Raw genomic sequence first — 12,038 nt, forward strand, 5'->3', positions numbered from 1 at the left:
TTAGTGGTGTCCCTCATGGTTTGGTGTTGGATGCTACTGCAACAGGATCTGGAAAAATTGGGTAGATGGGCTGAGAAGTGGCAACTGAAGTTTAACATTGACAAATGCAAAGTACTGCATATGGGTAGCAGTATCCTCAGAGAAATGTACCAACTATGTGGTGTTACACTCAGGGTAGTGGAGAATGAAAGAGACTTGGGGGTAATTGTGCAGTCAGATATGAAATTTTCTGAGCAGTGGAAACAGACTGTCAGTGTAGGTCATGGGGTCATGTCAATGATATACAGGAATTTTGCGAACAGGGATAAGGAGGTGATTATCCCCTTGTATAAGGCAATGGTCAGTCCACACCTTGAGTACTGTATACAGGTCTGGAGGCCTCATTTTAGGAATTATGTAGAGCTGCTGGAACGAGTACAGAGAAGAACAACAAATTTAGTGAATGGAACAAAGGGTTGCTTTACGAAGAAAGGCTTAAATTCTAAAAATTGCAGCTTCTGGAGACTAAACACCTGCAAGGCGATCTGATTGAGGTGTATAAGGCCTTGAATGGATTGAGCAGGCTCAATGCTGATGGGATTCTTCCTCTTGCTCAGATTACAAACCTTGAGGGGGCATTGATTCAAACTGAGAAAAGACAGTTGTAGAATAAATGTGTGGAAGTTTGCCATCCGCCAACGGGTAGTTGATTGCTGGAACAAACTTCCATCTGTTGTTGTGGAAGTTGATAGCCTAAATAAATTCAAGGCAGAACTAGACAAACATTTGAAATGAATGGATCAGTGAAATGGGAAGTTTTTTTTTTTTTTTTTGCTGATGCTGTATAATCTTGCTTTCTTGCATCATGTGCCTCTACTAATGCTAATATAGGAGGAAGGGGTTGAAAATTATTATTCCACTTTATATCTAAGGGTTAACTGTTGATGACTATGCTCTGGTTGCAGACAAATTGAATAGGTATTTTTCATTTCCATTCACAAATTAGGAATTGTTTAAGGGAGGGGATGCAAAAGGTTTATCAAACTCTGAGAAGAAGCTAAAGACTTTGTGATAACTGAAAGGAAAGTGGAGAAGAAATAGTTGAGAATGGACATAAAAAAGGCACCTGGAGTGGATGAAACTATCCAATTATATTAAAGGAAGCAGCAAAGGAGATAAGCAAACCCTTAGCCATAATTACGAGAGCTTCCTTGGAAGTCCCTATGGACTGAAGAAGTGTGAATATATCCCCAATTCATAAAGGGGTATCAAAAGGAGACATGAGTAATTACAGAACTGTTAGCTTAATGTTTTTTTCCATGGAAAATTATTATTATTATTGGCTATATGGTGCAAGGAAGCTTGAGGCTTATGCTGCACCAGCCAAAAAAAAAAAAAAAAAAAAAATCCCAAGTTACCCTAAGAGAGAGAGAGTGAGAGATAAAAGTAGAAAGAAATCACCAAGAAGAGAAGAATGATGATAACCAGCTCAGGACCCTGAGTGTGCCAAGCCCATACTCACCAGATGTGAGCACCTAGTCACTGGTTAAAGAAGTAATACAGGACAATTTGGGCAGGCATGCAGTTATACTGTAAGCATGGATTTGTGAAGGGGTCTTGTGTAACCAGTCTGATAGGTTACTATGATGCAGTGATTAAGGAACTGGATGCAGAAAATAAATTTTATATCATATACTTAGATTTCAGGAAGGCTTTTGATACAGTTGCACATAAAAGACTGCTGTACACATTGAAGCAATGTGGCATTAAAGGCAAGTTACTGATATGGATAAAGATAATAAGACAGAGAGTGATTATCAGTGGGCATTGCACTTCGTAGACTAATGTTATTAGTGGAGTTCCCCATGGTTCATTGCTGGGCCTTTTGTTGTTTTCAGTATTTATCAATGATATTGATGAAAGTAAATCAGGCTTAATGTCTAAGTTTGCAGATGATAAAAAGATTTTCAGGGTGGTTAACAACAGTCAACAACCCTGAAAACCTTTAAGAAAATTGGCTCACCGAGCTGAGAAATGGCAGTTGAAGTTTATATTGACAAATGCAAGGCACTGCATATGGGTAGCAGCTGAGGTTAGTGGAGAATGAAAAAGACCTGGGGGTAATTGTTCAGTCAGACATGAAATTCTCTGAGTAGTGCAGACATGCCACCAGGACAGCTCACAGGGTTTTGTCAATGATATACAGAAACTTTGCTAGCAGTGATAAGGTGATTATCCCTTTGTATAAGGCCATGGTTAGGCTGCATCTTGAGTACTGTATAGAGGTCTGGAGCATCACTTTGGGAAGAATATAGATATTCTGGAATGGGTGCAGAGAAGGGCCATGGGACTGGTGACGGGAACAAAAGGGTGCTCTTACGTAGAAAAGCTTCACTTCTGCAAATTGCAGCATCTGGAGATAGGCACCTGCAGGGTGATCTGATTGAGGTGTTTAAAGCCTTGAATGGATTGAGTAAGCTGAATGTTAATGCCATTCTTCTGCTTGCTGAGACTACACACGAGGCACCATAAATTCAAGTTGAGGAAGGATGGTTGTAGGATAGATGTGCAGAAGTTTGCCTTCAGCCAGCAGATAGTTGATTGTTGGAACAGACTTCCATCTGTTGTTGTGGAAATGGATGGGTTGAATAAATTCAAGGCAGAAGTAGACAAATTCTTGGAGGGTATGGAGATGGGTGAACTATGTTAGATTGATTTTTTTTTTTTTTTTTTTTGGATGATGCTATGTGAGCTTACTTTCTTGCCTCATTTGCCATTACTGATGCTACCACTATCATGGTACAGGTGACCCCCACTTAACGCTGATAATTCGTTCCGGAAAAACAGAGTGCTAAGTGAGTGCCGCATTCCCATAAGGTAACATATGTATTTGTGAGTTGGTACAGGTGACCCCCGCTTAACGCTGATAATTCGTTCCGGAAAAACAGAGCGCTAAGTGAGCGCCGCATTCCCATAAGGTAACATATATATTTGTGAGTTGCAGTCGGTGCCATAGGATATTTCCTAGTCAATAATAAATGGTAGTGGAAAGATGCACAAATGTCGGTCAAAATATTTAATAATCAAATATTTGTACATATAAAATATTCTGCATTACATACGTATATAATTATGTGGTAACTACTTACGTATCAAAATTAAACTTAAAATTCCAATTAAAATCATTAATTTAACTGATCTAAATTGATTTAATTTAATTGATAAATTTAATCATGAAAAATGTGTCGAATTTGGGTTGAACTTTGGCCCTCTTCCAAATAAACTAAAAGGGGTATTAATTTTAAATCCCCTGCAGCGTTACCACCCAACAGTAAAGTCAACCGATCCTTCGCCTCTTTGAAACCTGGCATGGTTTTAATTCTTTCAATATGAACTTTTAGGCATTCGTTTCCACAAAAGTCCTGCTTCATCTATGTTAAAAACTTGTTGAGAAGTATAACACATAATACCCCCCTCTTCAATAATTTTAAGAAGTTCTTTTTTGAAAGTTTCGGCTCCTTGATCTACACGTGTGGCTTCTCCCTGGATTTTAAATCTATTCAACCAGCTCTTACTAGTTTTAAATGGTTCCACATTTTTTTTTTTTTTTTTTAGGTGAGTTTTCTTCAGATCATTATATTGGCTAATCTCTCTTCTCTCTTTCTTTTTTTTTTTATAATATTTAACTTAACTGAATTCTGCATTGGATATTATCTTCAATAAAATTAGTTAAGTCTTTCCATTTCAATCCTAATAGCCGGCCTAGCCCTAGTTGCTTGCAGTGGAACAGCTATCTTTCCCGCTGCTAAAATTAATTCTTTATTTTGTTTTATAATTGTTCTTACAGTTAAACTTGCAAGTCCTAAATTATGGCACACATCCGCTTGTCTTTGACCGAAATCGATTCGCTTCAAAATGTCAAATTTAATTTTCAAATTCAGTCTTTTTCCTACATTTATAGTCTTCATACTGTGTCCAGACGTCGTTGCTTTTTCATTCTTATCAGCCATTATTAACTCTTCGAAAATGTAACTGCGTTGGTTGCATTAATTATGATACAATGTTCGAGTAAACTGTCCGTTACGCACAATGTCTAATACTGTACTGAGTGATGACTAGACTTCGGATAAATGCATATAATGCAAATATTACAAGCAATATACTTGATCATTTTTTAAAATGTTGATATCGGAACTACATAACAAGTCACTGTACTGCAATTAAATTAGCGTGCGAGGAAATTTCACTGAGCGTGGGAAAATTTCTCAAGTTGGCGTGGGAAACGTTTTAATACTGTTTTGCTATTCATTTTAAAGCTATCGACTCCAAATGAAACTATTTCGTTAAATATGCCAAAAATGCAATCTGTAAATGAACGTTATAGTGATCTGTGACAGCGTTATAGTCAGATACGTATAATATATGAATAGCATTATAGCGAATCAGCATAAATCGAACCGCGTTATAACGGGGGCCTGCTGTAATTGTTTCTTTTGATACCCTGGTTTGTTTTTCCAGTTTTATATTAGGCACAAGGGAATAGGCATATCTACATTAGTGTCAATGACTTTGTCATTATCAATTGGCATATCTGTTTCAGGATGATCATGCAGCACACAAATGATAGGGCAGTTCCAGTTCAAAGTTTTGAAACTTTTTAATAGTTTTGAAACTTTGAACTGAGAGCAAAAATCAATTTTGATTTTTGCTCTCAGTAACCGATGGTTGCTTACAATGATAAAATGATTGAAGACTGAGCAGTCAGTGAATATCATTTTATTATTTGTCAGCATGAAGTCAATTTCACTAATATTTCCAAAAGGATTCTTTCTCGTCCAGTTTAATTGTGCCTTTTTCTTGAAGAATGAATTCATGAATGAATTTCATGAATTCAATTAGTTGACTTCCTCTGTTATCTTTTTCCTACCCCATATGGGCTGACAGATCTTTCCTCATTTTGCATATTATCAATTCTTGCATTGAAAATCCCACTACAATTTTATAGTGGTAGTTGTCCTGTTTGTAAAGGCACAATACATCTTCAATAATTTTATGAGAACAGCAAATATTTAGCTTAATAGCACAGCAAGCAATTCTTTCAGTAATGCTTTCTACTGTTATGGTTCAATCTGTTAGTCTTTCATTAATCAAAAGCCCAATTCCACCACATCATCTATTATTCGTTCCTTTGTAGCACAGCCAATGTCCATCTTCTGGTTTGACCAAATCTTCACCTTTTCTTCAAATCTCACATAAACTGATGATGTCCTAATTGATATTTTTCAGCTCCTGTAATAGTTCTTCTAGGTGTGTGTCTGTACTCATAAACTGAATATTAAGCATTCCAATGTCTCAAGTCCAAAGGCAGCCTGATCAAGCTCTGTGATCCTTATCACACTCTCTGCCATTGAGCTGGTCTTCCCACTGCCATTGGTAGTAGCTCACAGGCATTCCAGGGAATGCAGGCCTTTACTTTTGTTGTGAAGCCATGTTGAAGGAATGGACCATAATCTACCATGTTGGTTCAGTGGAGGTTGGCAGATTTTGGATCGATTTAGTCTGGTGTCTTAGGCATAGTTCAATGTCGATGGCATAGTTCTCAGCTTCATTGACACGCACAAACGCTCCTGCTGCAATAAGACATCGATCCATGGGAGCGAACTGAGGTTTAAAAGTGATAAATTCCAGGACCTATTCCAGTAGCAGTAATCCCAGAATAACTTACCATTTTGGTGGAACCAAACTCAAGGTAGTGGATTATAAAAAACAGCTGGGAGTAATTGTATAATTAGATATGAAATTCTCTGAGCAGTGCAAACAAGCTGCTGGAACAGCCCACAGGAGTTTCTCTCAGTGATATATAGGCATTTTGCATTATGGACAAAGAGGTGATTATTCGAGTGTATCAGCAATAGTTAGACCATATAATGTAATACTGCATAAAGGCTTGGAAACCTTATTTTAGGAAGGACACAGATCTACTGGAATGGGTGCAGAGAAGAGCAACGTGATTAGTTGGTGGCAATAAAGAAAACTCTTATACCAAGAAAGACTAGGGCTCTGGAAATCAGGCATCTGTATGGTGACTTAAACAAAGTTTATAAGGCTTTAAAAGGGTTAAATATACTAAATGCTGATAGCATCTTTGCTCTATCCCAGCTGAAACACATAAGGGGAGTAAATTTAAATTGGAAAGGATGGTTTCAGAATAGATGCATGGAAATTTGCATTCATTCATCCATAGGGTAATCAAGTAAATATTGGAAGGAATGAGGAAATTAAGGGTTTTTTTTTTTTTTTTGTTTTGTTTTTTTTTGGTGGTGCTATGTAAACTTTGCTTTCTTCTACCATTTTCTCTAATAATCGCTTGTAATGATTTATTTTTCAAATTGTCTTAACTGTCCTAGCAGACTCTGATTGTGCTATTAAGCAGTCTATTTAATTTATAATGATATGTGCTATAACTGATGTTTTAGTTATAAATTTAATTTTTAACTCTGATAATTTTTCTGTAGATAGTACTGCAGACTATGCTATCCACAGGGTTCAATTTAATAAGGCTTTAATTGAGAATGATGCAATAAAGGTAACTAAATACATACAATATATTTTTATAAGAGTAATTACATTTGTAAAATTACAACAGTTGATAAAGGAATATACCTCTGTTTTCAGCCTATAAAAAAATTATTTTAAAACATACAAAATTTTTTCTTGATAGGATCATACAATTGCACCTGCAGAGTGCAATTGTAAACATATAGCCAAATGAATTGTAATAGCCAAACATATAGCCAAATGAATGTGCTGCAATAAGACATCGATCCATGGGAGCGAACTGAGGTTTAAAAGTGATAAATTCCAGGACCTATTCCAGTAGCAGTAATCCCAGAATAACTTACCATTTTGGTGGAACCAAACTCAAGGTAGTGGATTATAAAAAACAGCTGGGAGTAATTGTATAATTAGATATGAAATTCTCTGAGCAGTGCAAACAAGCTGCTGGAACAGCCCACAGGAGTTTCTCTCAGTGATATATAGGCATTTTGCATTATGGACAAAGAGGTGATTATTCGAGTGTATCAGCAATAGTTAGACCATATAATGTAATACTGCATAAAGGCTTGGAAACCTTATTTTAGGAAGGACACAGATCTACTGGAATGGGTGCAGAGAAGAGCAACGTGATTAGTTGGTGGCAATAAAGAAAACTCTTATACCAAGAAAGACTAGGGCTTCAGATACACTGTTAATGGTTACCTGTTGTGTATCTTTTTATTAATAAAATAAAAATAAAATAAAAATAAAAATAAATAAAAGACCAAGGGTATTGCTTACTACTTTCATATGGTCCATGTGCATCCAAAAAAAAATTAGAACTTGCTGATTTTGACTTCAATGGTACAGGTTGTAGATTAAATTGAATCATTAAAAATAATTTTAAAATAAATATAAATAAATAGCTATAACTGCTTGGCATTGGTCAGAGCACAGAATAATACCAATACATCTCATTCTAATAATATTGTGTGTGTGTGTGTGTGTGTGTGTGTGTGTGTGTGTGTGTGTGTGTGTGTGTGTGTGTGTGTGTGTGTGTGTGTGTGTGTGTGTGTGTAAAATCCTTTGTTGAGAAAAATTATAAAAACAAATAATACACTTACAGAACCATACGTGGCAGTGCCCCTTTACAACATAAGGAGGCTTATAGAACATTTGGATTGCACTCTTAATCATTGCCTCTAAGATTTTCCCTACAATTGAAGTTAGACTAACCTGTCTGTAGTTATCAACTTCATTCTTAGAACTGCCTTTATGTACTTATCACAGTAAGGATTGCTAACGTATTGCCAGTACATAAAGGCAGTTCTAAGAGTGAAGTTGGTAATTATAGATAGGTTAGTCTAACTTATCAATTAGCTTGACAACCAGGCACCTTAGGGGGATCTGATTTATTTTATGAAGGTCTGACAAGGGTTAGTAAATCCAGAACATTTAGATAAAAGTGGCATTTGGAAGGAATGGCAATATGTTTTTTTTAAGGGAAAACTGTGCTTAACAAACCTGATAAACTATTTTGCATTACTCATGAGCTAGATTTAGGAAACAATTTCAACATAGTTATTTGGATTTTATCAAGGCATTAGACTCAGTCCTCATGAGAAGTTACTGTATAAGCTGGAACATGTTGGGATTACTGGAAAGTTTCTAAGATGGATTGCAAGTTGGCTGCAGGCCATAAGGCAGAGGGTTGTTATTAATGGATATTCTTCACATTGGAGTAATGTTAGAAGTGGGGGTCCACCCAAGGATCAGTTCTTGGACCATTGTTGTTTTAAATGACATCAACAAAGAGATAAAGGGCGTAATGTCAAAATTTGCAAATGACATAACAATTGGGAGAGTCGTTGATGGTCAGTGCCAAGCAGCGATTCTTAAAACCTGTTCAAGGATGACTTGCACAGGCTTCAAGAATGGTTTCAGAAAAATGGCAGCTATGTTTTAATGTAGCAAAATGCAATATGATCTTACATTTAAGGAATAGCAACCTTAAAGTAATTTATACACTTAGTAGGGCTGAAATAAAAACAGTAAGGGGAAGAAAGGGTTCTGGGAGTTATAATACCAGCAGGTATGAAATTTTCTGAGCAGAAGGCCAAAAAAACTGCCTGTTTGCTATTTGATAGATTGTCTTATCGATATCGAACAGTATCTTGTAGAGATAGGAAGGTCATTAATCCCACTGTATAAGGCAATTGTAAGTTCACATTTGGAGTACTGTGTGTCCAAGTATGGAGACCTCATCTGAAAAGACATATTGAGCTTCTTGAAAGGGTCCAGAGACAGGCAACTCACATTGTAAAATCAGCAAAAGGATGACTGTATGAGGAAAGACTTCAGTTATTTGAACTACAGAGCTTGACAACCAAGCACCTTAGGGGATCTGATTTATTTTATGAAGGTCTGACAAGGGTTAGTAAAATGAGTGAAGGCAAAATTTTCACTGTTATAAAGAATTCCAGAAATGGGAGCCATAATTCAAATTAGAATTAGAAGGGGAAGAGGTTTAGATTAGATTGTAGGAAGTTTTCTGTGAGTCATTGACAGTGAGTCATCCACAGGTAGTTGAGGATGATAGTTTGAAGAAATACAAAGGTGAATTGAATAGTTACCTACATGAAGAGGGCAGTGCATAATTTATATTTTCATACTTTTTTTTTTTTTTTTTGGCCAGTGCAGGAATAGCCTGTGGCTTCCTTGCACTATATAGCTGATACTATTACTAATGCTAATAATGTAATTTTTTCTCTGAAAAAACCAAATCTTACATTAATGGTAGTAATCAAAGTTACTTCCATTATACTTCTGCTTTTGAAGCCAATTCGTAATTATCTAGATCAGTGACACAATAAGTGTCATGCATTCCCTGGGATCTGTGAAAGGAGGGGAAAAAATCTGCACACTAAAACAACGATACTAAACCACATCTGTATATAATGTTAAATCTGAAACTAAAGCAAAGGGCGATACCCCATGAAAAAAAATTGACCTGCAATCTGTGAACAAGTCTGTAGAGGTCTGCAAGAAGGCTCTCTCTCTCTCTCTCTCTCTCTCTCTCTCTCTCTCTCTCTCTCTCTCTCTCTCTCTCACACACACATTATGTGTATCACAATATAAGCAGTATCAAGAAAACTGCCTCATAGAAAACAGGAGTGCATATTGTCACCTTTTTAATTTTGAAAAAAAATACTGAAAAATGAATTAAGTGTGACATGCATTTTGTAATATATCATTATTCATTGTTAATTTGTTTGTTAATGGAAAGTGCAAATTTTTTATTTTTCCTTGTGCATAGGAATACTTAGTTACATCTATGCTGTGTACACACTGGCAGGTGAAGTGATTTTTTATTTTATTTTTTTAAATTGCATATTTTAAAATGTAAAAATACAAATTTTCAAGTGGATTACATCTATTTGTTGTATAAAAAAAAAAGTACTTTCTGAATTTCAACAATTGAAATCAACTCGATGTAAAGAGTAAAAGACATGTTCTGGTTTTTTTTTTATACAGGACTAATAAATAGTAAAGAGAACTAACACATTAGCTCTATTCAGCAATATTGGTCCCCATACCTAACAAACAGCTTTGGAACAATATTAGTAATAATTATTTCCATCAAGACTCAGCAAGGGCTAAAAAAGGGGTTCATAGCTGAAAGCCTCAAACTGGTATCTGCCAAGAATAAGTAACATTAGTCTTCTCTACTAGTGAAGCATTGCTTATTCAAGGTAGTGAATGTCATAGAAACTCATTGTAAAGGCATTCACAATATGAGATGTAACAAAAACAATGCCATTTCACCCACTTTGGTGATTTACTACGAACTAAAATGATGCTTTGCACTAACTTATTCATTTAGTACACAGCAAGGGCTGAAGGAGCAAGAAAAACCATAACTTCTCATCCCCTACACTCCATCCAACCATAGTAATTTCATAAAATACTTCACCAATTTCTAAGATCAGCCAGGATGGCAGCCAGTCTAGGCTATCAAATAAAAGAGGGATCTCTCTCAGAATGCCTGATCAACTGATGTCAAGTTTCCTTTCACTTTGGACATTGGGCTATATATGCTTGTCAACAATGGTGCTTTGAAGTTTAATTTTTAATTTATTTAGCCACTGAGGAAAATACCAGAATAGTCCCTGCAGTACATGGCAGTATGTAATTATTAATTTAGTTAAATATTTATTAAAACATTCTATTTTTATGATTTTTATGTAGTAACAGCTTCCATAGCTGAGTCTTCAAACACAAGGTTATATTTGTATTTGCATTTGAACTGACTGTGGTTCAAGCCTATGTGACTGATAAATATTGTGATGTTCTCATATTCTCTCTATCTTATGAACTCCTGACCCTGTGGGGGAAATCCCAGAGTATAAACAGAAAATTTACATAGTGTTGAGGACTTTAAGCTAAAATATATTTGATGAAATAATGTCCCCAGATTAGGGCAGTGTTGAATTTTTGAGTTAATTGTCATAATACAATTCTGTTGCCTATGAAAAATATTAGAGATTCTATAACAAATTTTTATATATTTTTTAAATACTTCAATAATTGATGGTTAGTAAATATTAAAGGGGAATATAGTAATTAACAGATAAGGCATTTTCTTAAATTTATTTTTTTTTTTAAATTTAAGATCATTTTTAATTTATCTAGGTGAAGTTGTCAAAGATGGCACAAATTTTGTATGCTCTTGAGAGTATGGTATACTTAACTGCAGGCATATTAGACACGACAGAAGATCCAGACTGTTCTGTAGAATCTGCAATTTTAAGAGTAAGTATTTGTTATTATTAGATTGGTACTGTTGTTTGTTTCCCTTCTTCGTGGACTAATGATATTAGTGGAGTCCCCCAGGTTTTAGTGTTGGGTGTATTGTTGTTTTCTGTATTTATCAGTGATATTGATGAAGGTATATTAGGCTTAATGTCCAAGTTCATAGATAATGTGAAGGTTGGTAGGGTTGTTAATGACAGTAAGGATGGTAGGCTACTGCAGCAGGATCTAGAAAAGTTGAGCAGATGGGCTGAGAGGTGGCAACTGAAGTTTAACATTGACAAATGCAAAGTACTGCACTCAGGGTAGTGGAGAATGAAAAAGACCTGGGGGTAATTGTGCAGTCAGATACGAAGTGTTTTGAGCAGTGCAAACAGGCTGCAAAAGCAGCTCATGGGACCTTGTCAATGATATATAGAAATTCTGCTAACAGGGATAAGGAGGTAATTATCCCCTTGTATAAGGCAATGATCAGGCTCATTTTGAGTACTACATACAGGTCTGGAGGCCTCATTTTAGGAAAGATGTTGAGATACTAGAACAAGTACAGAGAAGGGCAACGAAATTAGTAAGTGGAACAGAGTTTCTGTTACCAAGATTGGCTTAAGTTCTACAGATTGCAGCATCTAGAGACTAGGCACCTGTGAGGTGATCTCATTGAGGTGTATAAGGCCTTGAATGGTTTGAGCAAGTTCAATGCTGATGGGATT

At 35.9% G+C, this 12,038-nt stretch overlaps 1 protein-coding gene across 1 annotated transcript in view; it reads left to right on the forward strand.

Moving 5' to 3' along the window:
• Positions 1-12,038, forward strand: part of LOC150086747 (complex I assembly factor ACAD9, mitochondrial-like) — a 216,665-nt gene that overhangs the window by 77,087 nt on the left and 127,540 nt on the right. The window contains exons 10-11 of the mRNA XM_090371556.1: positions 6,495-6,565; positions 11,209-11,328. Of these exons, the coding sequence (XP_090227682.1) occupies positions 6,495-6,565; positions 11,209-11,328 (191 nt within the window). The remainder of the gene's footprint in view (positions 1-6,494; positions 6,566-11,208; positions 11,329-12,038) is intronic.

The sequence above is a fragment of the Mastigoproctus giganteus genome, chromosome 4 (genome assembly GCF_048544385.1).
Source record: "Mastigoproctus giganteus isolate SK-2022 chromosome 4, ASM4854438v1, whole genome shotgun sequence".
Lineage (NCBI taxonomy): Eukaryota > Metazoa > Arthropoda > Arachnida > Uropygi > Thelyphonidae > Mastigoproctus > Mastigoproctus giganteus.